This window comes from Budorcas taxicolor, chromosome 3 (genome assembly GCF_023091745.1).
Source record: "Budorcas taxicolor isolate Tak-1 chromosome 3, Takin1.1, whole genome shotgun sequence".
NCBI lineage: Eukaryota > Metazoa > Chordata > Mammalia > Artiodactyla > Bovidae > Budorcas > Budorcas taxicolor.
The window spans coordinates 93540067-93560581 of record NC_068912.1 but is presented as its reverse complement, the minus strand read 5'-3'; the positions used below and the strand labels follow the sequence as shown (position 1 = coordinate 93560581).

Sequence of the window (20515 nt, the reverse complement as noted above, 5' to 3'; positions counted from 1 at the left end):
GGGGAACAGAGACCGACCGTGGGCAGAGGCTCAAATACTCTTATGCCTTCTTGGCTGTTTCCCCTCCTGTAAAATGTCAGGATGGATTAGAGGAGTGTGTTCATCAATCCTTTGGTCTTCAAAGGCCTCTTCTTCTTTTCTCTCAGTGTACCTAGTTTTGTGGAACAAGCAGAATTTATTAAAATGATGTTCTCAGTGTAAGTTGATCTGAGATACCCGGAAGGGCCAGTGAAAGTTCTGGTGCTCTCAAGGGCAAGGCTTTACAGCCACAGTTAAAGAACTGTGGTCTAGGACAGAGAACTGTAATATGCAGTCTAGGTGGCTTCGTCAGCCTCCCTGGAAACCTTCATAGAACTCTTTGAGCCCCGCAGGCCTGGAGGTCCCACTGAGGAACTCAGATGTCCCAAAGGTCCTCCTCTCCAGAAAAGAAAAAGTTGCAACCTGGGGAAGGGAAACTGGTGGATACAGAGAAACCACATCAGAAGGGTTGAGGAGAACAGTCTAGGTCCAAGGCCACTGTGGCAGATAGACTTTAGAGGGGCCCCGGTGTTCATATCCTGAATAATCCCCTTCCCTTGAATGTGGGCAGAACCCGTGAATTGCTTCTAACCAAGAGAACACAGGAAAGGTCATAAAAGATCATTTCTAAATTAGGTCCAATTATATGACAAGAATAATGAGATGTCACTTCTGTGATTAGTTTATAATGTATAAAGACCCTGTATTGGACTTCCCTGGTGGTCCACTGGTAAAGAATCTGCCTGCCAGTGCAGAGGACGTGGGTTCATTTCCTGACCCAGGAAGATTCCATACACCGCAGGGCAATTAAGCTAATTCACCACAACTAGTGCCCAGACCCTTAAACCTGTGAGCCACAGCTGTTGAAGCCTGCGTGCACTGGAGCCCAAGCTCTGCGACAAGAAGCCAACGCAGTGAGAAGCCTGCACACGGCAATCAGAGCGCAGCCCCCGCTCGTGCAGCTAGAGGAATCCTGTGTGCAGGAAGAACCAGCGCAGCCACAACGAGATGAAACTTGAAAAGCCCATGTTACTGGCACATGCTAGTGGGCCCATGGATATGGTCCTGTGGCAGGGTCCTGTGGGCAGCCTCTGGGAGCTCAGAGTGGACCCTGGCCAACAGGAAGAAAACAGGACTTCAGCACTACAACAGGATATGAATTCTGTCAGTAGCCTGAGGAACCTGGAAGCAGATCCATCCCCAGTTGAGCCTATGATGAGAGACCATAGCCCCTGCCAACTCCAGGACTGCAGCCTGATAAAACCCTGAAGCAGAGAACCCAGCAAAATTGTGCCTGGACTTCTGACCTATGGAAACTATGAGATAATAAATGTATGCTATTTTAAGCAACAGTCTGTGGTAATACGTTATATGGCAGTAGAAAACAAATATAATCATGATATCCTGGGGTTGACAGGAACTTTCCTCTCTCCTCTTCACTTTCCTGTTCTGCCTTTCCTTTTTCTCTGGCTAACTCTCTCCCATATTTCATCTCTAGCTCTCTCCTGCAGAACACAAATATGGTGCTTGGCTGAAGTCACAGCTCAGTCACATACCAGCTCCATGGCCTTGGACAAGTTACTTTATCCTTCTGACCTTCCCTTTCCTGATCTATAAATAGAAATACTAAAAAGGTTGTAATGAAGATTAAAAGAGATAATGTCCATAAGTGTATAACCAGAGTTTGTGGGCACTTTGAGCAGGGAAAATGCACAGAAGCTGGTGAAAGTCTAGGACCCAATATGATGTGTGAGCTCTAAGCTGGGAGACCTAAGGGGCCAGACAGGGTGTCTCTGGCTTTCATTCATTCACCTGACAATGTTCAGCTCTTACTACCACATGCCAGGCCCCAGAGAAATAGAGGACTCAGCTGTGGCCCCTGACTTCTTAGTTGACACCCTATTCTGGGAACATTGTCCTTGCTGGACCCCAGTAATAATGATGGGTTTGCATTGCACCCTGTCTACTCTTATCAGACTCCCGTGATGGTTTGATCTGCTTAGCAGAAGACCTAGAGTCACATCGATCTTGGTCTGGATCACACAGTGATGTGGGTGGGAGTCGATAGAAACCACTGGAAGGTTGTGTGGGTATGTGTGCTCAGTTGCTCAGTAGTGTCTGACTCTTTGTAATCCCTATGGACTGTAGCCTGCAAGGCTCCTCTGTCCATGGGATTCTCAAGGCAAGAACACTGGAGTGGCATTACCATTCCCTTCTCCAGGGGATCTTCCTGGCCCAGGGATCAAACCCAAGTCTCCTGTGTCTCCTGCACTGGCAGATTCTTTTACTACTGAGCTGTGTGGGAAGCCTTAATAATCCCTTAGTATATAGAGGGGGAAACTGAGGCTCAGAAAAGAAAAGAAATGTGCCAAAGTAACTAGGTGGACCCAGCTAGCAATCCTCACTCTCAGAGTTAACAAGTGATGAAGAAGACAAGTCCAGAAAGAAGGAATGTAAAAGGACAAGGGTGGGGGCTGCTGCTGCTGCTGGTGCTAAGTCGCTTCAGTCATGTCTGACTCTATGTGACCCTATGGACAGCAGCCCACCAGGCTCCTCTGTCCACAGGATTCTCTAGAATACTGGAGTGGGTTGAAGAGGGTGTAATTCCTAAGTGGTTTACAAAGGTAGAGAGGGAGGAGAGGACCCAAGTTAGGGGCATAGTTAGAAGGAAACACTGAAGTGGGATGGCTTAAAATGAACAAACCCATGGTTGAAGAGATAGGTAACATGGTCAGGTTGTGGTGGAGAACCTTGAATATTCAGCTCAGGAGCTGGAGTAAAGCCATAAGGGTGAGGAGTGGTTAATGGGCTAATCTCATTTTCGAAGAGAACAGGCACAATGTGACAATGCTCTGATGCTATCACAACAAGTGGAAGACAGGACTGGTGACTTCTGGGAGGATGGTGGGATGGTTCTCCTGTGTGTGGGTCTCCTCCTCATGCCTCCTCCACTGCCTCTTGGTTTCCTTATCTCCTTCCCTCTAGGACATTCTATACGCCCTCTGGCAGGGGCAGAAGCTTAATCTCCTGATGCTTATACTTTTGTTCAGTGGCTCAGTCATTTCTGACTCTGTGACTCCACTGACTGCAGCACACCTGTCCTTCATCATCTAGAGTTTGCTCAAACTCATGTCCATTGAGTTGATCATGCTATCCAACCATCTTATCCTCTGTCTCCCCTTCTCCTCCATCTTTCCCAGCATCAGGATCTTTTCCAGTGAGTCAGCTCTTTGCATCAGGTAGCCGAAGTATTGGAGCTTCAAGTTCAGCATCAGTCCTTCCAATGAATATTCCAGGTTGATTTCCTTTAGGATTGACTGGTTTGATCTCCTTGTTGTCCAAGGGACTCTCAAGAGCATTCTCCAGCACCACAGTTCAAAAGCATCTATTCTTCGGCACTCAGACTTCTTCAAGGGCTTCCCTGGTAGTTCAGAGGCTTCCCTGGTGGTTCAGATGGTAAAGAATTTGCCTGCAATGAGGGAGACCTGGGTTTGATCCATGGGTTGGGAAGAGCCCCTGGAGGAGGGCGTGGCAACCTACTCCAATATTCTTGCCTGGAGAATCCCCATGGACAGAGGAGCCTGGTGGGCTACAGTCCATGGGGTTGAAAAGAGTCAGACACAGCTGAGTGACTAAGCATACAGCACAGCAGAGCTGGTGGTTCAGACAGTAAAGAATCTGCCTGCAATGAAGGAGAACTTGGGATCCATCCTTGGGCTGGGAAGATCCAATGGCGAAGGAAATGGCAACCCACTCCAGTTATCTTGCCTGGAGAACTCCATGGACAGAGGAGCCTGGTGGGCTACAGACCTTGGAGTCACAAAGAGTCAGACATGACGGAGTGACTAACACATTGCTGTATATTGTCACATATCCAATTCTCATATCCATACATGACTACTGGAAAAACCATAGCTTTGATTATGTGGACCTTTCTCAGCAAAGTGATGTCTCTGCTTTTTAATATGCTGTCTAGGTTGGTCATAGCTTTTCTTCCAAGGAGCAAGCATCTTTTAATTTCATGGTTGCAGTCACCATCTGAGCTGATTTTGGAGCCCAAGAAAATAAAGTCTGACACTGTTTCCACTGTTTCCCCATGTATTTCCCATGAAGTGATGAGACCAGATGCCATGATCTCAGTTTTTTGAGTGTTGAGTTTTAAGCCAGGTTTTTCACCCTCCTCTTTCACTTTCATCAAGAGGCTCTTTAGTTCCTCTTCACTTTCTGCCATAAGAGTGGTATCATCTGCATATCCGAGGTTATTGATACTTCTCCCGGCAATCTTGATTTCAGCTTATGCTTCATCCAGCCCAGCATTTCACATCTGTACTCTGCATATAAGTTAAATAAACAAGGTGACAATATACAGCCTTGATATACTCCTCTCCCAATTTGGAACTAGTCCAGCTCCATGTCCAGTTCTAACTGTTGCTTCTTGACCTGCATATAGATTTTTCAGGAGGCAGGTCAGATGGTCTGGTATTCCCACCTCTTTAAGAATTTTCCACAGTTTGTTGTGATCCACACAGTCAAAGGCTTTGGCATAGTCAATAAAGCAGAAGTAGATGTTTTTCTGTAACTCTCTTGCTTTTTCGATGATCCATTGGATATTGGCAATTTGATCTCTGGTTCCTCTCCCTTTTCTAAATCCAGCTTGAATATCTGGAAGTTCTCGGTTTACATACTGTTGAAGCCTGGCTTGGAGAATTTTGAGCATTACTTTGCTTGCATGTGAAATGAGTGCAATTGTGTGGTAGTTTGAACATTCATTGGTATTGCCCTTCTTTGGGATTGGAATGAAAGCTGTCCCTTTCCAGTCCTGTGGCCACTGCTGAGTTTGCCAAATTTGCTGGCATCTCAATGCAGCACTTTAACAACATCATCCTTTAGGATTTGAAATAGCTCGGCTAGAATTCCATCACCTCCACTAGCTTTGTTCGTAGTAATGCTTCCTAAAAAGCCCACTTGACTTCACGTTCCAGGATATCTGGCTCTAGGTGAGTGATCACAGCATCGTGATCATTAAGACGTACAGTTCTGTGTATTCTTGCCGCCTCTCCTTAATATCTTCTGCTTCTGTTAGGTCTTTTACCATTTCTGTCCTTTATTGTGCCCATCTTTGCATGAAATGTTCCCTTGGTATCTCCAATTTTCTTGAAGAGATCTCTAGTTTTTCCTGTTCTATTATTTTCCTCTATTTCTTTGGATTGTTAACTTAAGAAGGCTTTCTTATCTCTCCTTACTATTCTCTGGAACTCTGCATCCAGGTGGGTGTGTCTTTCCTTTTCTCCTTTGCCTTTTGCTTCTCTTCTTTTCTCAGCTAATTGTAAGGCCTCCTCAGACAACCATTTTACCTTTTTGTATTTTTCTTGGGGATGGTTTTGATCACCACCTCCTGTACTGTGTTACAAACCTCCATCCATAGTTCTTCAGGCACTCTGCCTATCATATCTAATCCCTTGAATCTATTTACTTCCACTGTATAATCATAAGGGATTTGATTTAGGTTATACCTGAATGGCCTAGTGGTATTCCCTACTTTCTTCAATTTAATTTTGAATTTTGCAATAAGGAGTTCATGATCTGATTCAAGGTCAGCTCCTGTCTTTTTTTTTTTTTTCACTGACTGTATAGAGCTTCTTCATCTTTGGTTGCAAACAATATAATCAGTCTAATTTCTATATTGGCTATCTGGTGATGTCCATGTGAAGAGTCAGCTCTTATGTTGTTGGAATAGGGTGTTTGCTATGATCAGTGCATTCTCTTGCAAAACTCTGTTAGCCTTTGTGCTGCTTCATTTTGTACTCCAAGGTCAAACCTGCCTGTTACTCCAGGTATCTTTTGACTTCCTACTTTAGTCCCCTACGAGGAAAAGGACATCTTTTTTTGGTGTTAGTTCTAGAAGGTCATGTAGGTCTTCACAGAGCTGTTCAGCTTCTTTGGTATTAGTGGTTGGGTCACAGGCTTGGATTACTGTGATACTTGTTATTTCTGGATAAAAAATTCTCCTATCTACAAGTGAGCCATGATAATTTTTTAACTAATGTACAAGTCTGTGTTCTTAGTCTCTAATTACTAGAAGAATAGTGATGTCCATTAATAGTTGAGAACACAGGTTTTAAAATCAGACCTGGTTCACGTTGCTTAAACTCTCTGTTCCTCGGTTTATTGATCTGTAAAGTTGGGAGAATAGTTATAGCTATTTCAAGGCAAACACTGTTGCCCGTTTGGCAGTGAACAAAGCATGAGAGCAACTGGGGTATTCTCTAACCCTAGCCATCCCACACGGCCAGAGAATTCTCACCAAGTGAGGTAGTTGGACGCCAGAAGCCTCTTCATGTCCATCAAAAGTGAGGGATGTATGTAGGGAACGGTATGCAATATCACAAAGCAAGGAATAGTTCTTCAACAGCTCTTCAACTTAGTATCAAGCAAGAAAAAGTAAGAAATATGAGATGCCTAGAACAATACAATCTGTGTAAACTAAAACTTGGACACGGTGCTACTTTAAATGCGGGGAAGGTTAGAGGGGTTGGTCCGGGGGAGAAAGTAAAGACAAGAGGAACTTGCCCAGCTGGTGACACAACAGCAGACAGGGGAATGCCACTGAATGCAAAGTCCAATCACTGCCCTTCACCCTCCTTCACAAATAACACTACCCCCAAACAGAAACAAAACAAAATATAACACGACCAAGAAAACCCAACACAAGGCTCAATCAAAGTGTTCTTGACAGTGACTGCCATGAGCTTTCCCTGGAGTCAGCAGGACTCCACACAGCAGCTGCAGGGCGATTGCACAGGAGGGCGCCAAGCACTCCTCCAGGCCTCTCCTCTCTCCCTTCCCCTCTTTCCTCCCACCCCTCCCCGCTCTTCAGCTCCTCCTCTCCAGGAGGCGGGACACCCTAAGCCAAATTGGAATTGGCTCGGCTGTCCCAGCCCACTGGAACCCTGCCAGGACGCTCAGCCTGGGAGGAAAATCAGGCATTTTAAAGCTGTAGTCGGGGGTGGGCTTGCTGGTAGTGAGTTCTACCCTTGAATGAGTCCCTTCTCTTTCCTCACAGCCCCAGGCCACTAAATCTGGGGCTGAGGAGACCAATATTGACACAGAATCCCTTCACAATTACAGTGGGGGCGGCAGGTAAGGTGGTCACCTACCAAAGGATTTAGACCAGGGGAGGCTCTACTCAGATGCAGGAACTTTGGGGTCCAATCCTCAAACACACTGAGCAACCTGCCTCCCCATTATTGGTTTTGCGGTAGGAGATAGATGGGCCCCTGGGCCAGACAGCTGATGTTTATCAGTGGAGTAAAACTGAAGCTTCTCACCCAGACCCGCCAGGGACAAAGCTAGTGTCAGTAAATGAGCTCTGCTGGAATACAGAGGTAAGATGATCACCCCTGAGGTCAAGAAAAATGTCCTTGTCTACACATGTGCAGGAAGGCTTTTTAGGGATCAAAAAGGGTGGGGTTGCCACCCCTTAGTAAGCGTGGACACACCCTCATAAATTTCTGCAGTGGGATCCATCTTAGCAAAAAGTTGCCCAGGCATGCTGGGGAGGTCCTAGGACCAGTCAGGTGTGAAGAAACAAGATAATTTGCCATATATAAACATCCAAAGGCTGTCCTTTATAAGTGGTTTAACTCACCTCTTTACTGGCCTCCTCCTCGTTAGAGAGGCCACTGATAGCCTTTCTCTGGTATATATTTCTGCCTAGCTTTTCTGACTTAAATATAACTGCTTCTCTGTTGCTCTCCCATATGTTGTGCTGTGTCTGTAATAGTAAGCTTTGTACCTGTTTTTACAGTCTTTGCCTCCTTGAAACATTCTTGTTTTCAAATGTCTGCTTTCCTTCTAGCCTCTCCCTGCTGGTGGTCTAGCAGCTAGGATTCCTGGTTTTCATCCAGGCTACCCAGGTTCAGTTTCTGGGTGGGGAACCTAAGTTCTCTCAGGACCACTCACTGGTTTCTCTCTCTCAGATCAGTTTCAATCTGCCTCCCTATAGTGGGAGTGCTGGCCATGGGTCCGTACCGTTCAACAGCACCAGGCATGCCAGGCCTGCCTCTCAGCCAGCCGGAGCTCACCCCAGCCGCCTTCTGGGCTCTGGGCACTTACCCTGGTCTGGACCCGGCAGAGCGCACACCTGGATCTCCCGGCCTGCAGCCCCGGCGTTGGAGGAGCAGCCGCGGGTCTCAAGCGGCCTCCAGGGGCGCGGAAAGCGCAGGGTGCTGGTCAGGACGCGCAGCATGGGGGCCCACTTTGGGAACGGGCCACTCGGCCCTCCACCACCGCCTCCCGCTGAAAGCTCGCTGCTCTGCTCCAGGCCTTTACAAACTGCTCCTCCTATGGGCCGAGAGCCCTGCGCAGCTCCCTGAGCCTGTAGGAAACCGGAAGACGTGGGTAAAGAGAAAGCCCGGCTCTGCTGTGTGCTTTAGCACAAGGCTGCCAATCTCCTGAGTGCCAAAATTTTCATCTGTAAAGCGCGGGTAATCAAAGTGACAAGTGCCAAAGATAAAGAAAGCTGGAAGCTAAAGTAGTGAGAACAGATTTTACTCAGTAATACGCTGTTGCAAAAGAGAAATGTCCAGCATGAACTCTTAACATAGTTTCTAACAGCTCAAGGACAGATCCCTAGGATGACTCTAGCCCCTTTTGAAGTGCCTGCCTGAGAAAACTCAAGACTGCTGAAGGGTCTTGTTCCAGCCAGTACCTGAAGGTGAGGCTCCTATCTCCCAGTCTCTGAGGGAGCCTAAGCTTGCAGAAGGGACAGCAAAACTAGAATAGTCCCATGGGAACTAACCTCGCTCTTCGTATTTTTTAAGTTTTCACTTCCCTGACTGTCCACAGTCCTGGCTCACCCAACTTCCTTATTCCTTCATTCTCCTTGTAAAATCTGTTCTCACTACTTTAAGGGAGGCTGAAGCCCAGTAGAGAAGAGGGCTCAGAGGACCCTGGCTAGAGTCTGGTGATAGAATCTTTTTTTTTTTTTTTAAATTGGAGGCTAATTACTTTACAATATTGTGGTGGTTTTTGCCATATACTCACATGAATCAGCCATGGGTGAACATGTGTTCCTCATCCTGAATGCCCCTCCCTCCTCCCTCCCACCCTATCTCTCAGGGTGCACCAGCCCTGAGCACCCTGTCTCAAGCATCGGACCTGGACTGGCGAGCTATTTCCATATGATAATATACATGTTTCAATGCTATTCTCTCAAATCATCCCACCCTCGCCTTCTCCCACAGAGTCCAAAAGTCTGTTCTTTACATCTGTGTCTCTTTCGCTGTCTCACATATAGCCTCATTGTTACCATCTTTCTAAATTCCATATATATGTGTTAATATACTGTATTGATGTTTTTCTTTCTGACTTACTTCACTCTGGATAATAGGCTTCAGTTTCATCCACCTCATTAGAACTGATTCAAATGCATTCTTTTTAATAGCTAATTAATAGTCCATTGTGTATATGTACCACAGCTTTCTTATCCATTTGTCTGCCAATGGACTTCTAGGTTGCTTCCATGTCCTGGCTATTGTAAACAGTGCTGCGATGAGCATTGGGGTACACGTGTCTCTTTCAATTCTGGTTTCCTCAGTGTGTATGCCCAGCAGCGGGATTGCTGGGTCATATGGCAGTTCTAGTTCCAGTATTTTAAGGAATCTAGTCAAGGCTATGGTTTTCCAGTAGTCATGTATGGATGTGAGAGTTGGACTGTGAAGAAGGCTGAGCGCCAAAGAATTGATGCTTTTGAACTGTGGTGTTGGAGAAGACTCTTGAGAGTCCCTTGGACTGCAAGGAGATCCAACCAGTCCATTCTGAAGGAGATCAACCCTGGGATTTCTTTGGAAGGAATGATGCTGAAGCTGAAACTCCAGTACTTTGGCCACCTCATGCAAAGAGTTGACTCATTGGAAAAGACTCTGATGCTGGGAGGGATTGGGGGCAGGAGGAGACGGGGACGACAGAGGATGAGATAGCTGGACGTGAATCTGAGTGAACTCTGGGAGTTGGTGATGGACAGGGAGGCCTGGCGTGCTGCGATTCATGGGGTCACAAAGAGTCGGACACGACTGAGCGACTGAACTGAACTGAACTGAAGGAATCTCCTCACTGTTCTCCATAATGGCTGTCCTAGTGTGCATTCCCACCAACAGTGTAAGAGGGTTCCTTTTTCTCTGCACCCTCTCCAGCATTTATTGTTTGTGGACTTTTTGATAGCAGCCATTCTGACCATCGTGAGATAGTACCTCATTGTGGTTTTGATTTGCATTTCTCTGATAATGAGTGATCTTGAGCATCTTTTCATGTGTTTGTTAGCAGTTAAACTGTATTATTCATTGATTTGTTATTTCTTTATAGGTTGCATAACCATAACCACTCCCCATTTTAGAATATTTTCATCACTCTAACAGGAAACACTATCCAGTTGGCAGACATTTTCCATTTCCCCCTTCATCTGGGCCCTGGCATCCACTTTGCTATTTTCTGCCTTTAGAGAATTACCTAGTCTGTGACATATTCATTCACATGAACAGAATAATGCAATATGCAGCCTTTTGTGCCTGGCTTCTTTTAATTATCATGATCATTTCAGAGTTATGGCATGTTATAGCATGTATCAGAACTCCACTCATTTGATGGCTGAATAATATTGCATTGCATGTTTTATTTATTCGATCACCAGTTGATGAACATTTGAGTCATTTCAACACTTTTTTTCTTGTTTTAATTTATTCCTCATTAAACTTTCTTTATTTTTAATTAAATAATTTTAAATATTACAATTTAATGGCTTTTTTTGCCCATTTTTTGATTGGGTCACTTATTTTTCTGGAATTGAGCTACAGGAGTTGCTTGTATATTTTTGAGATTAATTCTTTGTCAATTGCTTCATTTGCTATTATTTTCTCCCATTCTGAGGGCTGTCTTTTCATGTTGCTTATAGTTTCCTTCTTTGTGCAAAAGCACAATTAAATAAGTTTAATTAGGTCCTATTTGTTTATTTTTGCTTTTATTTCCATTACTCTGGGAGGTGGGTCATAGAAGATCCTGCTATGATTTACGTCAGAGAGTGTTTTGCCTATGTTTTCCTATAAGAGTTTTATAGTTTCTGGTCTTAACATTTAGATCTTTAATCCATTTTGAGTTTATTTTTCTGGTGTTAGAAAGTGTTCTAGTTTCATTCTTTCCCAGCACCAATTGTTAAAGAGATTGTCTTTTTTTCATTGTATATTCTTGCCTCCTTTGTCAAAGATAAGGTGTCCAAAGGTGCGTGGATTTATCTCTGGGCTTTCTATTTTGTTCCATTGATCTATATTTCTGTCTTTGTGCCAGTACCATACTGTCCTGATGACTGTAGCTTTGTAGTACAGCCTGAAGTCAGGCAGGTTAATTCCTCCAGTTGCATTCTTCTTTCTCTAGATTGCTTTGGCTATTCAAGGTTTTTTGTATTTCCATACAAATTGTGAAATTATTTGTTCTAGTTCTCTGAAAAATACCATTGGTAGCTTGATAGGGATTGGATTGAATCTATAGATTGCTTTAGGTAGTATACTCATTTTCACTATATTGATTCTTCCAATCCATGAACATGGTATATTTCTCCATCTATTTGTGTCATCTTTGATTTCTTTCATCAGTGTTTTATACTTTTATATATATAGGTCTTTTGTTTCTTTAGGTAGATTTATTCCTAAGTATTTTATTCTTTTTGTTGCAATGGTGAATGGAATTGTTTCCTTAATTTCTCTTTCTGTTTTCTCATTGTTAGTGTATAGGAATGCAAGGGATTTCTGTGTGTTATTTTTATATCCTGCAACTTTACTATATTCATTGATTAGCTCTAGTAATTTTCTGGTGGCGTCTTTAGGGTTTTCTATGTAGAGGATCATGTCATCTGCAAACAGTGAGAGTTTTACTACTTCTTTTCCAGTCAAGTTGGCCTTAGAAAGCATCACTATGAACAAAGCAAGTAGAGGTGATGGAATTCCAGTTGAGCTATTTCAAATCCTGAAAGATGATGCTGTGAAAGTGCTGCACTCAATATGGCAGCACATTTGGAAAACTCAGCAGTGGCCACAGAACTGGAAAAGGTCAGTTTTCATTACAATCCCAAAGAAAGGCAATGCCAAAGAATCCTCAAACTACCACACAATTGCACTCATCTCACATGCTAGTAAACTAATGCTCAAAATTCTCCAAGCCAGACTTCAGCAATACATGAACCATGAACAACATCCAGGTGTTCAAGCTGGTTTTAGAAAAGGCAGAGGAACCAGAGATCAAATTGCCAACATCCGCTGGATCATCGAAAAAGCAAGAGTGTTCCAGAAAAACATCTATTTCTGCTTTATTGACTATGCCAAAGCCTTTGGCTGTGTGGATCACAATAAACTGTGGAAAATTCTGAAAAAGATGGGAATACCAGACTACCTGACCTGCCTCTTGATAAACCTATATGCAGGTCAGGAAGCAACAGTTAGAACTGGACACGGAACAACAGACTGGTTCCAAAGAGGAAAAGGAGTACATCAAGGCTGTATATTGTCACCCTGCTTATTTAACTTCTATGCAGAGTACATCATGAGAAACGCTGGGCTGGAAGAAGCACAAGCTGGAATCAAGATTGCTGGGAGAAATATCAATAACCTCAGATATGCAGAGGACACCACCCTTATGGCAGAAAGTGAAGAGGAACTAAAAAGCCTCTTGATGAAAGTGAAAGAGGAGAGTGAAAAAGTTGGCTTAAAGCTCAACATTCAGAAAATGAAGATCATGGCATCTGGTCCCATCACTTTGTGGGAAATAGATAGGGAAACAGTGGAAACAGTGTCAGACTTTATTTTTCTGGGCTCCAAAATCACTGCAGATGGTGACTGCAGCCATGAAATTAAAAGACACTTACTCTTTGGAAGAAAATTTATTACCAACCTAGATAGCATATTGGAAAGCAGAGACATTACTTTGCCAACAAACGTCTGTCTAGTCAAGGCTATGGTTTTTCCTGTGGTCATGTATGGATGTGAGAGTTGGACTGTGAAGAAAGCTGAGCACCGAAGAATTGATGCTTTTGAACTGTGGTGTTGGAGAAGACTCTTGAGAGTCCCTTGGACTGCAAGGAGATCCAACCAGTCCATTCTCAAGGAGATCAGCCCTGGGATTTCTTTGGAGCGAATGATGCTAAAGCTGAAACTCCAGTACTTTGGCCACCTCATGCAAAGAGTTGACTCATTGGAAAAGACTCTGATGCTGGGAGGGATTGGGGGCAGGAGGAGAAGGGGACGACAGAGGATGAGATGGCTAGATGGCATCATTGACTCGATGGATGTGAGTCTGAGTGAACTCTGGAGTTGATGATGGACAGGGAGGCCTGGCGTGCTGCGATTCATGGGGTCGCAAATAGCTGGACACGACTGAGTGACTGAACTGAACTGAACTGAACTTCCAGTCTGGATTCCTTTTATTTCTTTTTCTTCTCTGATTGCTATGGCTAAAATTTCCAAAACTATATTGAATAGTATTAGGGAATGTGCATACTTGTCTTGTTCCTGACTTTAGGGGAAATGCTTTCAATTTTCACCATTGAGGATAATGTTTGTTGTGGGTTTGTTATATATGGCTTTTATTATGTTGAGGTATGTTCCTTCTATGCCTGCTTTCTGGAGGGTTTTTTATCATAAATGGATGTTGAATTTTGTCAAAGGCTTTCTCTGCATCTATTGAGATGATCATATGGTTTTTATCTTTCAATTTGTTAATGTGGTGTATCACATTGATTGATTTGCAAATATTGAAGAATCCTTGCATCTCTGGGATAAAGCCCACTTGGTCATGATGTATGATCTTTTTAATATGTTGTTGGATTCTGTTTTCTGGAATTTTGTTAAGGATTTTTGCATCTATGTTCATCAGTAATGTTGGCCTGTAATTTTCTTTTTTTGTGGCATCTTTGTCTAGTTTTGGTATTAGGGTGATGGTGGCCTCATAGAATGAGTTTGGACATTTACCTTCCTCTGAAATTTTCTGGACGAGTTTAAGTGGGATAGGTGTTAACTCTTTTCTAAATTGTTGGTAGAATTCAGCTGTGAAGCTCTCTGGTCCTGGGCTTTTGTTTGTTGGAAGATTTCTGATTACAGTTTTGATTTCTGTGCTTGTGATGGTTCTGTTAAGATTTTCTGTTTCTTCCTGGTTCAGTTTTGGAAAGTTATATTTTTCTAAGAATTTGTCCATTTCTTCCAAGTTGTCCATTTTTTTGGCATATAGTTGCTGATAGTAGTCTCTTATGATCCTTTGTATTTCTGTGTTGTCTGTTGTGATTTCTCCATTTTCGTTTCTAATTTTGATGATTTGATTCTTCTCCCTTTGTTTCTTGATGAGTCTGGCTAATGGTTTGACTATTTTATTTATCTTCTCAAAGATCCAGCTTTTAGCTTTGTTGATTTTGGCTATGGTCTCCTTTTTTTCTTTTTCATTTTTTTCTGTCCTATTTTTTATGATTTCTTTCCTTCTACTAACCCTGGGGTGCTTCATTTCTTCTTCTTCTAGTTGCTTTAGATGTAGAGTTAGGTTATTTATTTGATTTTTCTCCTGTTTCTTGAGGTGGGCTTGTATTGCTATGAACCTTCGCCTTAGCACTGCTTTTACTGGATCCTATAGGTTTTGGGTTGTTGTTGTGTTTTCATTTTCATTCATTTCTATGCATATTTTGCTTTCTTTTTTAATTTCTTCTGTGATTCCTTGGTTATTCAGAAGTGTGTTTTTTAGCCTCCATATGTTTTTATTTTTAACAGTTTTTTTTTTTTTTTTCCCCTGTAGTTGACATCTAATCTTACCACACTGTGATCAGAAAAGATGCTTGGAATGATTTCAATTTTTTTGAATTTACCAAGGCTAGATTTATAGTCCAGGATGTGATCTATCCTGGAGAAGGTTCTGTGTGCACTGAGAAAAAGGTGAAATTCATTGTTTTAGGGTGAAATGTCCTCTATATCAACTAGGTCTAACTGGTCCATTGTATCATTTAAAGTTTGTGTTTCCTTGCTAATTTTTTATTTAGTTAATCTATCCGTGTGAGTGGGGTATTAAAGTCTCCCACTATTATTGTGTTACTGTTAATTTCCCCTTTCATACTTGTTAGCATTTGCCTTACATATTGCGGTGCTCCTATGTTGGGTGCATATATATTTATAATTGTTATATCTTCTTCTTGGATTGATCCTTTGATCATTATGTAATATCCTTCTTTGTCTCTTTTCACAGCCTTTATTTCAAGGTGTATTTTATCTGAAATGAGTATTTGGTCTCCATTTGAATGAAATATCTTTTTCCAGCCCTTCACTTTCAGTCTGTATGTGTCCCTAGGTTTGAGGTGGGTCTCTTGTAGATAGCATATATAGGTGTCTTGGTTTTGTATCCATTCAGCCAGTCTTTGTCTTTTGGTTGGGGCATTCAACTCATTTACATTTAAGGTAATTATTGATAAGTATGATCCTGTTGCCATTAACTTTGTTGTTTTGGGTTCAAGTTTATAAACCTTTTCTGTGTTTCCTGTCTAGAGAAGATCCTTTAGCATTTGTTGAAGAGCTGGTTTGGTGGTGCTGAATTCTCTGAGCTTTCGCTTATCTGTAAAGCTTTTGATTTCTCCTTCATATTTGAATGAGATCCTTGCTGGGTACAGTAATCTGGGTTGTAGGTTTTTCTATTTCATGACTTTAAGTATGTCCTGCCATTCCCTTCTGGCTTAAAGAGTTTCTATTGCAAGATCAGCTGTTATCCTTACGGGAATCCCCTTGTGAGTTATTTGTTGTTTTTCCCTTGCTGCTTTTAATGTTTGTTCTTTGTGTTTGATCTTTGTTAATTTAATTAATATTGGGCTTGGAGTGTTTCACCTTGGGTTTCTCCTGTTTGGGACTCTCTGGGTTTCTTGGACTTAGGTGGCTATTTCCTTCCCCATTTTAGGGGAGTTTTCAACTATTACCTCCTCAAGTATTTTCTCATGTCCTTTCTTTTTGTCTTCTTCTTCTGGGACTCCTATGATTCAAATGTTGGGGCATTTAACATTGTCCCAGAGGTTTCTGAGGTTGTCCTCATTTCTTTTAATTCTTTTCTTTCTCTCTGCTTAATTTATTTCCACCACTCTATCTTCCACCTCACTTATCCTATCTTCTGCCTCAGTTATTCTATTGTTGGTTCCCTCCAGAGTGTTTTTGATCTCAGTTATTGCATTATTCATTATTGATTGGCTCTTTTTCATTTCTTCTAGGTCCTTGTTAAACTTTTCTTGCATCTTCTCAATCCTTGTCTCCAGGCTATTTTTCTGTAACTCCATTTTGTTTTCAAGCTTTTGGATCATTTTTACTATCATTATTCTGAATTCTTTTTCAGGTAGACTCCCTATCTCCTCCTCTTTTGTTTGGTTTGATGGGCTTTTATCATGTTCCTTTACCTGCCAAATATTTCTCTGCCTTTTCATCTTGTTAGGTTGCTGTGTTTGGGGTGGCCTTTCTGTATGCTGGGAGTTTGTGGTTCCTCTTTATTGTGGAGGTTCATTCCTGTGGATGAGGTTGGACGAGTGGCTTGGTCAAGGTTTCCTGGTTAGGGAGGCTTGCGTTGGTGTTGTGGTGGGTGGAGCTGGATCTCTTCTCTCTTGAGTGCAATGAAGTGTCCAGTAGTGAGTTTTGAGGTGTCTATGGTGTGACTTTTGCCTGCCTGTATTTTTGTGCTCAGGGTTATGTTCCTGCATTGTTGGAGAATTAGCTTGGTATGTCTTGCTCTGAAACTTGTTGGCTCTTGGGTAGATTTTGGTTTCAGTGTAGGATATGGAGGCTTTTGGATGAGTTCTTGTCGATTAATGTTCCCTGGAGTCAGGAGTTTTCTGGTGTTCTCAAGTTTTAGATTTAAGCCTCTTGCCTCTGGCTTTCAGTCATATTGTTACAGTAGCCTCAAGACTTCTCCATCCATACAGCACTGATGATAAAACAACTAGGTTAATGGTGAAAAGATTCTCCACAGTGAGGACACCCAGAGAGGTTCACAGAGTTCCATAGAGAAGAGAAGAGGGAGGATGGAGATAGAGGTGACCAGGAGGAGAAGAGGGGGAATCAAAAGGGGAGAGAGCAAGCTAGCCAATAATCAATTCTCTATTTGGTCTCCACAGTCTGGAACAGTCAGAGAGGTTCACAGAGTTCCATAGAGAAGAGAAGAGGGAGGAAGGAGACAGAGGTGACCAGGAGGAGAGGAGGGGGCATCAAAAGGAGAGAGACCAGACTAGCCAGTGATCAGTTCCCTAAGTGTCCTCCACAGCCTGGAACACCCAAAGAGATTTACAGGGTTAAGAAGAGAAGAGAAGGGGGAGGGTGAAGATGGAGGTGACCTGGGGGAGAAAAAGGAGAGTCTAAAGGGGAGAGAGCAATCAAGCCAGTAATCACACTCCTAGGTAAAAATGGGCACTGAAGATTGAATTCTTAAAAGTACCGAATTGATAATGCCAAAAAGCAAAGATTAAAAATCTAGAGTAGAGGTTAGAATCTCAAAAATACAATATTAAAAAAAAATCACAAAAGCTATAAAAATATATATGTGGAATTTGCTTTAAAGATAGGGTCTTTTTGTTGCAAGGTAACAATGGGTTTTAAAAAATGAAAATTAAAGGAGTAATAAAGAACTTAAAAATAAAAAAATTAAAAAATGATATTAGTAAAATATATCTAGGATTTCTCTGGAGTGGTTGAGGGCAGTGTGGGGTCAGTTCAGTTTCAGATAGTTCCTTATTCCAGCTTATACTTCTTCTCAATATCTATAGGTCCCTTCCAATGTAGTCAATGCTAACTACAGTGTTTTAATCTGTTGCACCTGTCACTTCCAAAGTAGTTCCCTATTCTTTGTTTATTTTGGCTTCCTCTGTTTGCAACTCTCTTCAGTATCTAACCTCTGCCCTGACACAAGGGGGCTAAGGTGATCCTTTATGCTCACTTGTTCAACTGTGCTGTGGGGAGGGAGGAACACTGCAAACAAATATCACTGGCGTGTGTGGGGAGTGTTTGTAGTGTCTGGGCCACACTGGGTTTTGCCCTCGGCTCCCAGTGTGTGTGCTTTCCCAGTCTACACTGTAGAGGCTCCAGGTTGCTCTGCAGTTCTGTTCAGTTCAGTTCAGTCACTCAGTTGTGTCTGACTCTTTGCGACCCCATGAATCGCAGCACGCCAGGCCTCCCTGTCCATCACCAACTCCCGGAGTTCACTCAGACTCACATCCATCGAGTCAGTGATGCCATCCAGCCACCTCATCCTCTGTCATCCCCTTCTCCTCCTGCCCCCAATCCCTCCCAGCATCAGAGTCTTTTCCAATGAGTCAACTCTTCGCATGAGGTGGCCAAAGTACTGGCGTTTCAGCTTTAGCATCATTCCTTCCGAAGAAATCCCAGGGCTGATCTCCTTGAGAATGGACTGGTTGGATCTCCTTGCAGTCCAAGGGACTCTCAAGAGTCTTCTCCAGCACCACAGTTCAAAAGCATCAATTATTTGGCGCTCAGCCTTCTTCACAGTCCAACTCTCACATCTATACATGACCACTGGAAAAACCATAGCCTTGGCTAGACAGACCTTAGTTGGCAAAGTAACGTCTCTGCTTTCCAATATGCTATCTAGGTTGGTCATAACCTTTCTTCCAAGGAGTAAGTGTCTTTTAATTTCATGGCTGCAATCACCATCTGCAGTGATTTTGGAGCCCAAAAAAATAAAGTCTGACACTGTTTCTACTGTTTCCCCATCTATTTCCCACAAAGTGATGGAACCGGATGCCATGATCTTCATTTTCTGAATGTTGAGCTCTAAGCCAGCATTTTCACTCTCCTCTTTCACTTTCATCAAGAGGCTTTTTAGTTCCTCTTCACTTTCTGCCATAAGGGTGGTGTCCTCTGCATATCTGAGGTTATTGATATTTCTCCCAGCAATCTTGATTCCAGCTTGTGCTTCTTCCAGCCCAGTGTTTCTCATGATGTACTCTGCATAGAAGTTAAATAAGCAGGGTGACAATATACAGCCTTGACATGCTCCTTTTCCTATTTGAAACCAGTCTGTTGTTCCGTGTCCAGTTCTAACTGTTGCTTCCTGACCTGTATGTAGGTTTCTCAACAGGCAGGTCAGGTAGTCTGGTATTCCCATCTTTTTCAGAGTTTTCCACAGTTTATTGTGATCCACACAGCCAAAGGCTTTGGCATAGTCAATAAAGCAGAAATAGATGTTTTTCTGGAACTCTCTTGCTCTTTTGATGATCCAGTGGATGTTGGCAATTTGATCTCTGGTTCCTCTGCCTTTTCTAAAACCAGCTTGAACATCTGGAAGTTCACAGTTCACGTATTGCTGAAGCCTGGCTTGGAGAATTTTGAGCATTAGTTTACTAGCATGTGAGATGAGTGCAATTGTGCGGTAGCTTGAGCATTCTTTGGCATTGCCTTTCTTTGGGATTGTAATGAAAACTGACCTTTTCCAGTTCTGTGGCCACTGCTGAGTTTTCCAAATGTGCTGGCATATTGAGTGCAGCAGTTTCACAGCATCATCTTTCAGGATTTGAAATAGCTCAACTGGAATTCCATCACCTCCACTAACTTTGTTCGTAGTGATGCTACCTAAGGCCCACTTCACTTCACATTCCAGGATGTCTGGCTCTAGGTGAGTGATCACACCATCGTGATTATCTTGGTCGTGAAGATCTTTTTTGTACAGTTCTTCTGTGTATTCTTGCCACCTCTTCTTAATATCTTCTGCTTCTGTTAGGTCCATACCATTTCTGTCCTTTATCGAGCTCATCTTTGCATGAAATGTTCCCTTGGTATCTCTAATTTTCTTGAAGAGATCTCTAGTCTTTCCCATGCTGTTCTTTTCCTCTGTTTCTTTGCATTGATCCCTGAGGAAGGCTTTCTTATCTCCTCTTGCTATTCTTTGGAACTCTGCATTCAAATGCTTATATCTTTCCTTTTCTCCTTTACTTTTCGCTTCTCTTCTTTTCACAGCTATTTGCAGGTCCTGCCCAGACAGCCATTTTGCTTTTTTGCATTTCTTTTTCTTGGGGATGGTCTTGATCCCTGTCTCCTGTACAATGTCACGAACCTCATTCCATAGTTCATCAGGCACTCTATCTATCAGATCTAGTCCCTTAAATCTATTTCTCACTCCACTGTATAATCATAAGGGATTTGATTTAGGTCATACCTGAATGGTCTTGTGCTTTTCCCTGCTCTCTTCCATTTAAATCTGAATTTGGCAATAGGGAGTTCATGATCTGAGCTGTAGTCAGCTCCTGGTCTTGTTTTTGTTGACTGTATAGAGCTTCTCCATCTTTGGCTGCAAGAATATAATCAATCTGATTTTGGTGTCGACCATCTGGTGATGTCCATGTGTAGAGTCTTTTGTGTTGTTGGAAGAGGGTGTTTGCTATGACCAGTGCATTTTCTTGGCAAAACTTTATTAGTCTTTGCCGTGCTTCATTCCATATTCCAAG

At 42.8% G+C, this 20515-nt stretch overlaps 1 protein-coding gene across 1 annotated transcript in view; it reads right to left on the bottom strand.

Annotated features, from left to right (window-relative positions):
* The window catches only part of ECHDC2 (enoyl-CoA hydratase domain containing 2), a 30021-nt gene extending 21678 nt beyond the window's left edge, over nt 1-8343 (bottom strand). Inside the window, exon 1 of the mRNA XM_052637962.1 lies at nt 8134-8343. Within this exon, the coding sequence (XP_052493922.1) occupies nt 8134-8266 (133 nt within the window). The 5' untranslated portion in view covers nt 8267-8343. The remainder of the gene's footprint in view (nt 1-8133) is intronic.
* Nucleotides 8344-20515: the final 12172 nt, after the last annotated feature.